At 40.5% G+C, this 15,090-nt stretch overlaps 1 protein-coding gene across 1 annotated transcript in view; it reads left to right on the plus strand.

Moving 5' to 3' along the window:
- Positions 1–716: 716 nt before the first annotated feature.
- Positions 717–15,090, plus strand: part of TES (testin LIM domain protein) — a 44,947-nt gene continuing 30,573 nt past the window's right edge. The window contains exon 1 of the mRNA XM_046670302.1: positions 717–892. Coding sequence (XP_046526258.1) covers positions 866–892 — 27 coding nt within the window. The 5' untranslated portion in view covers positions 717–865. The remainder of the gene's footprint in view (positions 893–15,090) is intronic.

Below are 15,090 nucleotides of genomic sequence, written 5' to 3' on the forward strand. Positions count from 1 at the left end.
TTACACCTGTGAAACCCTGCTTCTCCAAAGTGTGAGACACTTGAGCAGCCTCATGCCATTTCACATAGCAGGGATACAGAACAAGCCTCTAGTACTTCCAAAGGAATGACGCAACCTATCTCGAAGTGATTCACATCATCCTCGTTTTTGAACAACCAAATGCTAAGAAAACATACACAACAATCTTCACTGACATTAAGGCTATGAGATGAGGTTCCTTGCCAGTGCTTGGGACTATGGAGAAAAAGCATTCGAGAAAAAGCCATCTCCACCACTCAATAGTGAAATTAGGGTGCAATGCCCATCACAGGGATACCTAACTCTCTCTGCAATCTCTTTGCCCTGAAAATAACCCAAGAAGCTAGTAGTGGGATAAGTACTCCCCAGGACACATATCTAAGGTCCCAGGCAAAGACAGGTACAAGCTGCCAGAATGGAGACGGCTCTTCCTCAGCCCCAGCTGGAGGCAGGCTACGCCGGGTTCTCCAGGAGCGAGTCGGCAGACGCCCAGTGCGTCCGCAGGAACAAGGTCAGTGCGCGTTCCGTAGGGTGCCGCCCCGGGCCAGGCCCCGCCCCTCACCTTGCCAGCGCCTTTCGGGCTACGAAGGTGCGTGCGGCGCTCGGTGATTGGCGGCTGCCCGGCGCTGCCCGGCTTCCATTGGCTGCCTGGGCCTCTTTGTTCCCGGGCCCCGCCGCGGGCTGGCTGTGGCGGACTGGGCGGCGGAAGTTCGACGGCGCCGGCGAGTGGCTGCGGCGGCGGTGCCGGGGTTCCCGCAGTTCACTCCTCATCCCAGCGGAGCCCGAGGCCAGGCGAGCCTGGGCGTGAGATCGCGGCCGGAAGGAGGAACCCCTGGGACACCCCAACATGGACCTGGAGACGAAAGTGAAGAAGGTAAGGGGGCGCGGTCGGGGGGCAGCGGCCGCCTCACCTGCGCGGGGCGCCGCCCCCTGGCTGCCGGCGGCGCGAATCGGCTCCGGGGCTCGGGAGCCCCGGGCCCGGTAGCCGCCCCTCCGGGGAGGAGGGGCAGCCCGGCGGCCCGGCTAACTCCTGACACCCCGGAGCGGCAGAGAGTTGGGCGCGCGAGGGCGGGCGCAGGACATTTCTCTTCCGTCTGACCACGTCCAACGGTTGGAGGTGTTGGAAACTTTCCTCAAGATGTTTCAGCCGCTCCTGTGCCTCCCCAAAAGAAAAGGATGAGTTTGTGGCGAGTTTGGGCGAGACCATAACGCTTCTTCCTGTCTCAGGAAGTTCAACTTTGTGGTTTAGGGGCAGTGATGTGACTTTGACAGCTCAGACCTCCTCCCCTCCCAGCCTGGCTGCCCCGGGCTCTCTAGAGTGAGTGCTGATTTAAGGCACTTCCTTCTCCCCCGCGGCTGGTGATAACGTGAAAGGTGATGATTTTGTCTTTCGGTCATTCATTAGTTGACTTACAAAGCGCTGCCTCCCTCTTAGGGAATTATCTCTCAAAGAAAACATTCTCCCTCGTTGGCAGCTAGCCCCAAGTGGCGATTGTCACCAGTGCTTTTAGCGCCTGGAGACGTTTCTCGCCTGGCTGCCCCCGGGCGTCAGGACCCACAGCGCTACCTGAGCCGCTCCCTGCTTATAGGAGTCTCATTCTCCTGGGAGCAAGGGGTGGGGACCAGACTGTGACTCAGAAGGAATGCTGATGTCACATTCCAGTGTAACCTTCTGTGCGAAAGGTCTCACTGCAGATAATTACTCATATTTACTTTGCGATAAATTTAGAGTAGCTGTCCCTTATCAAATAGGGAAGGAAATTTTGCAGAGAGAGAGAAACGGGAAAAAATAGAACCTCATTTTCTTCTCTTGCCCACTAGCGTTGCCAACAGTGCTGTTATTTCATCTTCTAAAGACAAAGTTCCAAACTTGAGCATTAATTCTGTTTCATGCCCAGAATTGGCTTTTTGAAAATGTATGCAAATGCAAAATATTAGGTTAGGAAGCTACTGAAAAGTAAAAAATTGCAATGGGAAAACAGGTAGTCCCTTATGACTAGAACCAGCACTCAAAAGAGAATCCAAGGACAGGAAAACATCATGTAAATCCTAAGAATTGCATTCTGTTCTCTTCCCATTTGGTTTCTTGTTCTTTTCTTTTAAATGACCCTAGTTTTTTTTGTTAATCTTGCTTGCCACCAGGAAGGCATTTTGTCTGCCCCTTAGTTAGCCTTCTGTGGATGAACACTGCTTGTTTTGTTTTTCAAGTGTGTAAGAGCTACTTAACTTCATACTTGTCTAAAATTTGGGGGTCTTGTTTGTGCTTTTAAGTATTGATTCAAAAACTACTTTTTAAAAGTCAGCATCCTTTAGGGAGGAGGGCAGGATGAATAGGCAAAGCACAGAGGATTTGTTAGGGTCCTGAAACTATTCTTTATGCCGCTATAATGTCATTATATATTTGTCAAAACCCATAGAATGTACAACACGAAGAGTGAACCCTAATGTAAACTATGGACTTTGGAGGATGTTGATGTGTCAGTGTAGGTTCATTAGTTGTAACAAATGTACTACTCTGTTGTGGGGTATTGATATCGCAGGAGGGGGCAAGAGGGTAAATGGGAACTCGGTACCTTATGTTTAATTTTGCTGTGAACCTAAAACTGCTCAGAAAAATAAAATCTACTTAAAAGGGGAAAAAAGTTAACATGCAAAGGTTATTTTTAATTTGAGACAAAGAAGAATATTTCTGAGGGAGAAAGTCCAAAGAATTATGTGTGCTTGCAAGGGAAAAATCCAGACATTATGTATAAACAATTTCCTTAGTTTCAAATGTGGATTATGATAGATAATGCCCTTGATATATAGTGTAATTTTTCTCCTCCATCTCCCCTTTACTTTAAAAGGTTATCTTTTCGTCCAAGAAATTTATCCTTCTCTCTAATCCTCCTCCTCCTCCCCTTGTCCCACCCCCAAGAAAAAGGATTCCATAAATGTAAAGCTTTTACAGGTAATGCCATGACAATAACGAATTCTTGTTTCGCCGCTTTGTCATCACTGGTGATTCTCAGGGTAGAATCCTCAATCAGTAAATTGGAAACTACTAAAAGACCTCAGATGTCCAGTTTGACTGCCAACCCGTACCCTCTCAGTGCCTTTGTGGGACCCTTGACAGACTTGCTGTTCTGTGGATTTGACAAAAAGTTTCCTAGTACAAAGTTTGGAGATCCCAGGAATACATTTCATAGTCTTTGCCATAATCTCAAAAAGAAACGTGCATTCCCTTTAGAAATTGTTTAATAACACACCAAAAGAAGGAAATGTTACAAGATTACCTCTGATCTACCAGCAGAACCTTCTCACCCCATTTTGGTACCTGGATAGTTTTCAGGTCTCCTTTCTTTTTGACTTGGGTATAGAAGGAAAGTAGCACACAGTTTGAGTGTACCTTTAGAAGAGCCAGGTTGGAAGTTGGAACAAAGACACAACCACTTAAATAAAACTAACTTTGACTTCTGTTTTAAGATACATGGCATTTTTTCCTTCTAAAACCCTTATAATGTTGATTTCATAAGGAATTTTCACCCGGCAGTTGAAAAATGTTACCCTTTTTTTCCATTAACGTTTTGTGTAAAAAGAGTTAAAGAGGGTTGTCTTTACTCTACAACAATCTGGGTGGATGATACTATTATAGGATTCTTGGTCTATAAAAGGAGAAGTTGGTGTCCACATCATTTACACACATTGGATTAATTACCAGTTAAAACTCACTATCACAAAGACAAGGGGTTTGTTTAATTAAATTTTGCTATATTTTGTTTTGTTTGAGGTAAGCGAGCTGTTGCTAGGATGTGGGAGCTAGTTTGGTTATACGGAGTTTTCGTTTTAATAATATTTTAGAGTAGAATTTGACTTTTATGTCTTTGCCCTGTCTTTTGAGTTATGCGTCTAGATCTCTTCCTTATATCTTAGGTCCCTTCATTGTAATTGACTTTATGTAAAGAAAAGCCCATGTCTGCTTGGAAAAAAACAATGGCCTTTGAGAAGCAGAAACAGTGTCTCATTTTGTGGTGAATGGTAAATCATGGCCCACAGCCAGCTGTTTTCCTCTTTCCTTTCTGTGTTACTGTCTCATGAGAATCACTTTTTTTTCTTTCAAAGCATACCGGAGAGTAAGAGAACTCCGGTATTTCCCTTCTGCTGCCTGGAGTTGCTGTAGGGCTTTTAGTTTCACACCTCATTCATTTTTTTGCCTTCTTTCTAATCTCTGTCTTTTGATCCCAACATCTTGCATATTTTTCTTAGGACTGTTTTCTTCTTTCTTCAATTTCATTTTTAAAAGATGAGATGCGTTTTAAAGATGGCAGGTCACTAAAAATCCTCTTTCTCAGCATCCAAACTTGTTTTAAAAGTTTCTGTCATCAACCAGGAAAACATAGTGAAATCAAGTGATTGCAGTTGGAAAGAGTACTGATCCACAAAGATTATTTCTATTAGAAATTAGAATGAGCCTTTTCTCCTTGGTTGCCCCTGGTTGAAGTGGAAATGGCAAGTAAATGGTGATCTGGATGCTCAAATCTACAGTTTGATTCTCTGCTTGAAGCCATTCTTGCTGCAAGAATCATTGGCAAGGCTGAGGGTAAGGGGAGGGCAAGGTACTTCCAGGGCTTTGCCTTAGAGGCAGTTCCTCTGTCTCAGAACAAGTACAGAAGAAAGTAAAGTGGTCCTAGCTGGGCTTTTATCTCCTTCTAACCATGGTGTGATTCATTACATTAATTGGGTATGAAAAGTCACTTTCTCTAACTTGCCCTGAATATTGGTTTGAATAGAACTGTAGTAGGATTTCTATTGATTTTGTTCCTTTTTGCTATCCTATGAAGTAGAATTGGGGACTTATGTTCCTACTGGCTATTAGCTGTGTAGCATCACCTTGCACCTTGACTTTGCTTGCACGTCTACAATACTAAATCTTACTCATCCTTCAAGACACTCCTCCAACCCCATGCAACATCCTCCAGGAAATCTTGTTCCTAGCTAGATGCAAAATGTCTATCTTCCAAATTCCCAAAGCATGTTATCAGTAACTCTTAAGACAATCATCACTTTCTTTCTCTAGATTTTAATTTTCTTCTTACCTGGAATGCAAGCTTCTTGAGAGATGGATTCATGTCCTATTTATACTTGCATAGTTATTTTGTTTGCTGTTCAGTCTTATAAAGTAGACCTTAGTCTCATTTTAAGGAGAAAGAAACTGAGACTTAGATAGGTTAATCTCAAACTGGCAGAACCTAACTGTGGTCTTGAACCATAGTCTTCAGAATCCGTGCTCCGTCCATCGTGCCACCGAGCCTCAAGGTCCTCTTATAGCCCTGCCTTGCTTACAAAATATATAGTGGATGAATTACCCTAATATAAAAAGAGAAATAACAAAAGGTACATTTCAACATTTTTGTGTGTTTAAAGAAATTATATTGGAGGAAGTGGTTTCTATTCCAATAAAATTACCACCCTGCTGGTTTTCTATACTTTATATTTTATCCATGTTGTATGTATGCCCTTTAGCATAAGTTGTTGTTGACCTTCTTTGGACAGAGACAAGTCTAAATAGAGTAAAAGTACTGTGAAAAGGAACTGCTGGGAGACTTTTATAGGCAAAGAAATTCCATAAGCTCCAATAGTATTCTGGACCATATCCTCTAGGATTCTTCCAACATCCCATCTTTTGTTGGGAGCCATGGTAATGCTGCCACCTTGCTACTTAATATGGTCCTGAACAGTATTGACCCTGCATTTGGCTCTCTGCTTTGGGATTTCAACCAGTGACATCTGGAACTGTCTAGGGGCACTCACAGTTGGGCTGTAGAAGAGTCCGTTCTACCTGCTGAACTCCAGAGTTGATAGAAAGCCTTACACATGGCATAGTAGGCTAAACCTCTCCTTCCCCTGGCAAAGTGCTCAGAGTGCCATTGGAATGGCTTACCAGGCAGCTAAGAAGAGAGCAGTTAAAAAACAGACGAACAAACAAACTCAGTGCTGGGAGGAGAACTGTTTTTTGTTGTTGCCTTTGTTTTAAATTTCCCATTCTTCATTCAAAAAGATCTGTTGAGAAGCAGTGGGAAACACCAAAATGACAACTATTCCATGAAGTTCTCACTGAGCTCCAGGATGATACCAGCATTGTGAGCATGGAATTAACATCATGGACCATCAGGGAGTAACAAGAGTTACTCTGAGGGGCCTACTTAGCACAAAGAGAATGCTAAATTAGTAAAAGAGAACTGCTTCCTATGTTCTTTTTCTGAGAACTAGAAGTAAGAATACAGTTGGCCCCATGCTAATTTGAATGTAAGCTTTTTGCAAATGAAATCACCACAGTATGTGCAGAAATTACGGAAGATTAGTGAGTACCCAGTATATGTAAAGAGCTGTAGTGTATAGAAAGGTCTTCTGTAGTATAAAGTAGTGTTCTCACTTCTGTTTACCAGTATGTTATCATTAAAAATACTCTGGGCTGAGAGTTCGTAGATCTGGATCCACTCTAGTTTTTGTCATGTTGGTCACTTTGGATCTCAGTTTCCATACCTATAAAAATCACTAGGGGCACCAAGTGATTTCTAAGATTTCTCCAAACCTCGTGACTTTTCTTGACCGTGGAAAGTGTTATCAGTAGTTTATCAAGTGTAACAGTGTTCCACAGAGCTTAAAAATCACACAAACCAAGAATACATAAATATATGTGTGATTTTAGTGAAATGGCTTAGTGTATAAATGTTATACTTCTGTGAATTCTGTGAGGAAACCTATAGACTAAACTGAATAATTTTTTTCATAAATTTTAGCTGTTTTTCATCTTGTCTTAATTAGTTCACTTTTTTGATATTTGTGGGATAGTTGAAAACATTAAGTTTAATTAATTTAAATCTGTAGTATGAAGCTTCAAAGGCATTTAGTAGGGGTCAAATTCAGCCTCGGAGTGATGTATTGCTTTCCTTGGTATTTAATTAGAGGAAAATGAAAAATAATGGAACTTTTATTGTCTTTAAAAGTTCTCTCTCCCACAGTAAGATGATTCATTTAAAAACTATGTGGGTACTTTTTTATGTGCCAAGCACTGTTGTAGACTCTGGGGGTATAGTATGAACAAAAAAGACGAGGTACCTTGTGTTACAGAACTTACGTTATTGCGTTATTGCGAGGAATGCTAGAGCAAAAAAGGAAATGAAAGTAAGTAACAAAGTAATTGATAGAAAGTAAGCACAGTTGGAATTAATACCCATCAGTGAACTCTTTACGCATCAACAGTACACTACATCTCTAACAGTGGGCAGTTTTGGTGGTGATTCCTAGCGTTGATTCTTGGTTTTACAAATTTTATAGTTAGGGATTCTTATTTCATTTATGGCAAATGGAAAAGAAATGAGAGAGCACCTTTGATGTATTAGAATGTGAAAAGTTCATAAATGGATATGGCTGTACTGATTACAACCTTACAGCTATAAAGTATGCAAACTGAGTCTTCTTCCTGATTAGGAATGCCTTACAGAAGAGTCATTCTTGGGTCGTGTTTCCTGTTTGCAGTCATTGCTAATATTTGTTTGGTAACTACTGCCATGGTAACCGAAACTATGATTTTAAAATCCGTTTATTAGATCACTAATATACAGTACATACAGGAAATTATTTTGCTGTTTATGATGTGATATTCAGGGAACATTATGTAAATTATGATTATGAAACCAACTTTTTCGAGGAGAAGAATAATTAGAGAAACAAAAGGCAAACCAAATTGAAAACAGGTTTCAAAACTTCTTACTAGATTTTCAGGATTTTAAGGAAAAATGATTTGGTAATTGATAAGTTCACCCCTCTTCTTTGAGAAAATATCCACGTATTAAAATTTGCCTTAAGCACAGTTATTAAAGGATTAAATTTAGAGGTTATGCTTCTCAACTCTCCAGCTTCAGTCTTTGACTCTCCTATAAAAGAGGTCCAGTCAAATTTAGAGTAGTTTCACCAGGTTTTCTCTGAGTGCCCTATTTACCCAGCCCCCTACTTAAATAATGGGGAATTAGAAAGATAAGGATATGTATGACTGTAATTTTCTAATGCAGGTTTATGCTGTGACCCTAAAATGACTTAATTGCTTTTCTCTCCCTTCCTTCTCTACCAGCCACTATAGTCACTAATCATTTTTCTGTGGCAGAAGTATTAGGAAGGAACAGAAAGTGATAGAGGAATGAACCACAAGAAACTCACTTGGGTATAATTTGGGAACAGTACTGTGAAAGCATTTTAATGTTTCTGTCACATGAATACATAGCTATAAATATTAGTTGATTCCAGGTATCACTGCTTTTATTTTGGTCATGTTCAAAAAAGGAAAAGAGCATAGTTTAAGATTGCCAATTCCTGTAATCCTTAGGTGGTCTGCTAAGAATGGGGGACTGCTCCAGTTCGAGTAAGGCTTGAGGCGGGGAGCTGTGTGAAGCTAGGCAGTGAGGACTGCTGAGATCTCATCTGCTAAATGACAGCAAGGCTACCACTGTATGAACAGATTTAATCTACGAAATGCTGGCTCATCCTCAAATCACGAATGATTCTGCTTGTGTTTGTTATAGTGACATTCTGACCACCTTGCAAGACTATGAAAAGGGGTTTCAGGGTGTCCGTTGCATAGCTTCTTATCCCAACAGGGAGCCTAGCAAAAAAAAGAGGCTGAAAGCCTAGCACAGATGCCTTGGTGCTGAGTCCATTAATAAGTCTGTAGCCACAGTGAACTTGTCCTTGCTTTTTTTGAAGATAAAGTGATATCATGTTTCATTGCAAAATGATCATGAGAGATGTGAGGTGGATGCTTGTTTCTATGATATAACATCATGAAAGCCTTGATAGAATGAGTCACAAGGTAAAGGTAAAGAATCTGTTCTTTCCTTCATGGGGTACTGGCCTACAATAAAAATAATTGAGAGCTAAACAAAAGAAAGTTACTCTTTGTTTTCCATAGAGAATACTAAAAGTGCAGGTTAATGTAAGACTACAGAATGTCAACTCCATTTCTATCCTGTCATGTTTTGAACTTGTGTCCCTCAAAGCACTGTGACGTCAAGGAGAAAAAGGCAGGCAGCCAAGCTAGCCAGTGGGCAAGACAGATATGTAAATTAACTATAATTCTGGATAGTAGGAAATAAGTACTATAATACAGTGTTTCTCAAAATATCTGTGGTGAGGAACTATTTTTTTTTGACTCTGAATGTGTCATGGGCCAGTATTTTTAAAAACACAATAAAAATGAATTACTTAAAAAACAAACCAAGTAGGGGCTATCCTGATAACATAGTGGTTAAGTTTGGTGCACTCTGCTTTGGCAGCCTGGGTTCACAGGTTCAGATGCCAGCCGCAGACCTACACCATTCCTCAAGCCATACTGTGGTGGCGACCCACATACAAAATAGAGGAAAATTGCCACAGATGTTAGCTCAGGGCCACTCTTCCTCAAGCAAAGAGAGGAAGATTGGCAACAAGTGTTAGCTCAGGGCCAATCTTCCTCACCAAAACAAAAACAAAAACAAAAAAAACAGGTACAAGGCTAATTAAAAAATTATTGTGTCAGACATAAAATCACTGTGAAATGGCTTAATAATTCCTAATTGCTTACTCACAATTTCTTTATATGTCTCATCACAGACTGTCACACTTTAAGTAGCATTACAGTAACAGGAATACAAACAACTATTATGAAGTCTCGGGAGCTAAAGAATTAATTTAATTAGGTAGATTGGGGGTATTTTATGGAGGAAACAACTTTCAAACCAACTCCTATAGGATAGATAAGGTTTCGTTAGTCAAAGGTGACATTCCAGGAAGAATAAATAGCATGAACCAAAGGACATGGCTGGGAAAGCTCAGTAAACTCCTAATATTCCCACCATTAACGTTCTCAGTTTTGACTATTCTAAAATAAAGCCAAGGTTCGTGATCTGCAGTAATTTGTGGTTTTCTCAGGTTACAGGTTTGAATTGAGGAAGTGTGTCAGTGAGCTAGTTCAGGAGCCTAGCCTACTGCTGAGGATCTATACCTCTATCCTGATCTTGGTTCTTATTTAATACACTGTGTCATCTCTTGAGGTAGAGGAGGAAATTCACACTGGGGTCTGGCTGATATAGGCTAGGCATGGCTCCAAGCTTTGGTTGGGACCATTTTGGCTCCACGTATCTTTCATGCTTCTTAAATCATTGGATACCCCAACCACAGGAGCACATTCTAAGCCTCTGTTCGTGCCACAGTGGTCAATGTCCATGCTCAAAGTGAAGAGGAGAAGAAGTCTAATCTAGTGACTATGAGCCTATGGCAAGGGTGTGGATGTTTAATACTACTACCTGGAGTGAAGAATTGGGATCATGACCTCAGTTTACCACATATTGTATAGTGGGATTTTTGAATTTGGGGACTTAAGTATACTTTTCTGAAGGTCTCGCCTATATCAAGAGTCTGTTCTGAGAAGATACTTTGCATAGTATCACAGACTACTGATATTTCAAAGCAGTGCAATCTTTGGCCTTCTGAAAAACTGGAAAGGAAAATTAACCTTGCAGTATCCCTGATTTTTAGAGGGTATTTTTTCAATCTAGTCACACTTCTGTTAGTTTTAAGACACTGACCTTTTCACATTCATTCCAGCCAGGTCATGTGATCTCCATGTCGTGTGAAGAAATGTAGAACTCATTTTTCTGGAAAATGGCAAGTTGCCAAAGGTTTTTAAGGGGAGTTACAAAATCTGACCTTTTAAATACTGCAACAAATTGAAAATAGATTCCACAAATTTTCAAAGGATGCTTTGTGTTAGACTCTGCCAGTGGTAGCAGAACAGAAACTTATCCTAAGAGAAATAGGCAGAAATTAAAGGTAAAGAGAGGCAAGACACATCCATATTTCTTTTAAGATGTCACAGGTAAAAACACTAGAGATGTTATTTGTTGGTACTTTTCTCATGGACCAGATAAAATCAAGCCAGAGGATAGGATCGTGCTGTGGACCACTCTTGCTCACTCCGCTGCTGTTAAGGAGTTAAGAGGAAGCAGAAGAGACTTTGACATAGGTTTGAATCCCAGTTTGACACTTCCCCAGTAATTTGGACAAGTTTCTTAGTCTCCTTGCCTTCAGGGGGCGTTATCTGTAAAATTTTGATAATATCTCTGTGTTAAAGGGTTATTGTGTGATTAAATAAAGTAATACGTGCAGACATGTAGAAGAGTGCCTGACGTACAGCAAGTGCTTGATTAATGTTAATTATTGTTTTCAAAACAGTTTTGTTTAGTTAGCTAGACCTTGGTATCAATAACTAAATGTTTGGAGAAGCAGAATTGGAGCCATGTTGATTATCAGCTTTAGAATCCTGGGTTCAGTTCTTAGCCCCAGCGCTTACTAGCTGTGTGAATTTGGCAAAGTTACTTAACCCTCTAAACCTCAGGATCCTTATTTGCAAATGGCTTACAGCCATCTATCTATCTTACAGGGGTTATAAGGATAATGGAGGTGAATATTTTAAAGCACAAAGTATGGTGCCTGCACATAGACAATAAACAGATATATCATCATCATCATCAACAAATTCAGTCTAGAGGGAGGAAAATCCCACATAGATCTTCAAACCATTTAATAGGCACCTGAATATATCATCAGGAATTTTATGACAGCGTGCTTTCAGGAAATTATTGATACTTGGTGCTTTGTTGGACAAAAAGAAATGTTCACTTAAAGTTCAATAGTTGGGATGTATTAAATTATTGGATTTAATTTTTCCTTTTTATAATTTGCAAATTATTTTGATTTTGATTTTTTTATGATGAAAGTAAACATTTCTAAGTGATCATTTCCAGTACTTGTTTGAGTACGTACCAAAGCTATATTAATTGGGTTCTCTAGAGGGGGCCTTTAATTTAACATACTCTGGTCCAGTATAGGGAACGTGTATGTTTTTCTGAACAGAATCTTCCTTAGAGTTTTTGTGGTAAATTGCAAAAATGGCCACAATTTTTTCCACACCTCCCATTAAGAAATGGAGTCTATTTTCCTACCCTTTGAATCTGGGCTACCAACAGACTGTGGTGGAAATAATGTTGTGTGGGCTGGAAGCTTAGACCTCAAGAGGTCTTGTTTGCTTCTAAGAACTTTCTTGGAACCCTGCTGCTACAATGTGAACTAGCCCAGCCCAGTGGGCTGGAGGATGACAGACCACATAGAACAGATGAAACATCCCAGCTGAGGCTCCTGTAAACCGGCTGTCCGACCAACTGACTGCAGATGCAGTGAGCCCAGCTCAGACCAGTGGAACCGTCCACCTAAAGCCAGCCCACGGTGCCAAACTGTAGAAGCGTGAGCAGAATATCTTGATCAGAAATTATGGAAAAAAATGGTTGTTGTTTTAAGCTACTATGTTTAAGAGTGGTTTGTTAGGCAACCTCTGTTGCGAGGATGCAAGTCTTCTCTGCCTCCCACAGTGAAAATTATGGAAAGGGTCTTAAAGCAGGCTTTCCCCCCTCTGAATTACCCTCATAGCCTTCTGTACATATGGAAGGATAAGGAATCAAGACACTGTAGCTGCCTTGACATCACTAGTCGCTTGAGAAGGAGCCCTCCTTCTAAATCTAGTCAAATCTAATTTTGATTTCTTTGCTTGTTGTTCCATCAAGATAAAGGAAAATTAAATTAATATGCAAGTGAAATTTGGTCCTAAAAAGATGGTGTATGCATGTGTTAAAAGTTGTCTATTTCCCCTGAACCACTAGACAAATCTAAAGTGATGTCTGTGTACCTTTTGTAATGGAGAAATTGTTGGGCTGTAGTCTAAATATAAAACAAAAAGCATGTGAATCCAAACACTTCTCTAATAGATGAAAAATGGAAAGATGGGTCAAAAATTAGTTAAGGTTCTTATGTTACACAGCACAGCATGTAAACATAATTCCTTTTTTCCAGCGTAAGGGATGGTGTGAAAAGGCTAGGCAGTAAGAAAAGAAGCATAAGTCATCTGGCAGTAGGGTTTCTACATCTCTCCACTCCTTTCTCCAGTTCTAAGACCTCTATCTGTTCTGTAAGACTGTTTTTGTTCTAAAGCCAATCCTGGGCTAAGGTGTAAAATGAGAAGACTGTCTTTTTGCACCTTTTTCCCTGCATTTTCTGCACCTTCTCTCCATTGGACTTCACTTTCCAGATTCCCTGGGATCCTCCTGCCTCGTCGAGTGGCTCTCTCAGCCAGTGCCACAGCCCTTGCCTTGGTTCTCTGCTCTGTGAAAACACACCTGAACTGGCTTCTTTTCTTGCATGTGCTCTGATTAGTTAGGGAGTTAGGGGCAATAAGTCACTTAATTGAACAGTCACCCTGCGACACCTTCACCCGTCTCTTATAACAGGTTACTCCTAAAGAAATAATACTGTAGCCCCTTGGCCTGACAAAAATGGCGGCAATGCTCAAGCTTGGGATACACAGAATCTTAATAAAGGCCTCTTGATATACAGCTGTCTGTGAGATCCACTTTTTAGAGCCAGCTGTGGAGGTAGTGACACAAGACCAAATTAGGATTGTTTGTCATGATTTAAATTCTTTTGAAAGACTCCTACAGATGCCTTTTGGAATCAGGTTTTTAAAATCCCTTTTATAGCTAATAATCGGGAGGCCTTGAGGGCTGTGTATGAAAGCACATGCCACTGCAGAGTCCTTCCGTGGAGGCAGAGCTCGGATAATCCTAATTAAGAAGCCATTTCAGGAGTGATCATAGCCTGTTAATTGTGACATTTCATAGCCTGCATTGTCTTTCTCAAAGTCACAGATTCAGGAGGAGGCCTTTTTTGAGTAGAGTCCACAGAAGTAGTATTCTGTTGGTGAACATTTCAAGCGACTTCCTTTATGCAATAGTGTAAAAATAATTTGATAGTAGTCAGTTTGAAGAGTGTTTTTGAGGAAGCAGCCTAAACTGAACACACAGAATACATTTCTTTTTCTCATCTGCTCATGTAAAGTAAGTGCAGATCTTTTTTTTTTTTTAATCTAAATTATTTTGCCCCTAAGAATACTGTGAGGATACATTGGGTTTTAAATAAGTAAGCAGTAATGGAAAAGTAGTTAGGAACTGCTGCCTATAATACTACCTAATTTGAATTAAGTAATTTGAATCCTGATATCACAAAGAAGTGCTGTATTTGTAATTCCATCACCAGATAGATTTATGTAGTAGAATAAAGTTTATATAAATCTTTTTCCATTTTTACTTTATTCTCTGTTCATTATGGAGAACTATGGCATATTATAAAAATTGTGAAAATTTTCTCAAATATATTTCTGGAAATTTCTTGCAAATTAAATCTGATATTTTGTATTTAGGTTTGTGACTGAGTTCTATAACACAAGTGTCTGAATATATATGTGTGTACACAAGTGTATATATATATATATTGAGATGGATAAAGAGTAAGGCATAGAGACTACAAATCATATTCTACCCTGTCTTCTGGAAGATTGTTCCCTGGTCCTGACTAAGTGAATAGCTAAGAAATTGAGGGGAATAAGATTATTCATAAGGAAGGAGCAAAGTTCTATTTTACTACACCCACTTGGGTGAAGAGACATTTAAATATTTGAAATGGAAAAAATAAAGGCAAAGAGTGGTAAATAAACACCCCTTGCACCCCTTTCCTGTGTAATATGTCTCTCTCATCACAAATCACTTAGTCTTTGAATTTAAAATCAAAATAGAAAAGATGTTGTGGAAGGCAGCCTCTAAGATGGGCCCCACTGGTTCCCACCTCCTAGAATTCCTACCTTTGTGTATTCCTCTCCCCTTGAGTGCGGGCTGGACCTGGTCAGTTGCTGCCAAAGAGTATAACATGACAGAAGTGATGGTATGTCGCTTCTGAGAGTAAAGACTGCAGTTTCTGTCTTGGGTACACTCATTCTCTCTGGGATCACTTGCCCTCAGGGAAACCAGCTGCCTTGTCATGATATGTCTGGGGAGAGAGCTGAAAAGTGGATCTCTCCCTCAGCTGAGCCTTGAGATGATTGGAGCCCTAGCTGACCTCTGATTGCAACCTTACCGGAGACCCTGAGCCAGCCCACTTAGTTAAGCCACTTCCAGCTGC

Source organism: Equus quagga, chromosome 8 (assembly GCF_021613505.1).
Source record: "Equus quagga isolate Etosha38 chromosome 8, UCLA_HA_Equagga_1.0, whole genome shotgun sequence".
NCBI classification, from domain to species: Eukaryota; Metazoa; Chordata; class Mammalia; order Perissodactyla; family Equidae; genus Equus; species Equus quagga.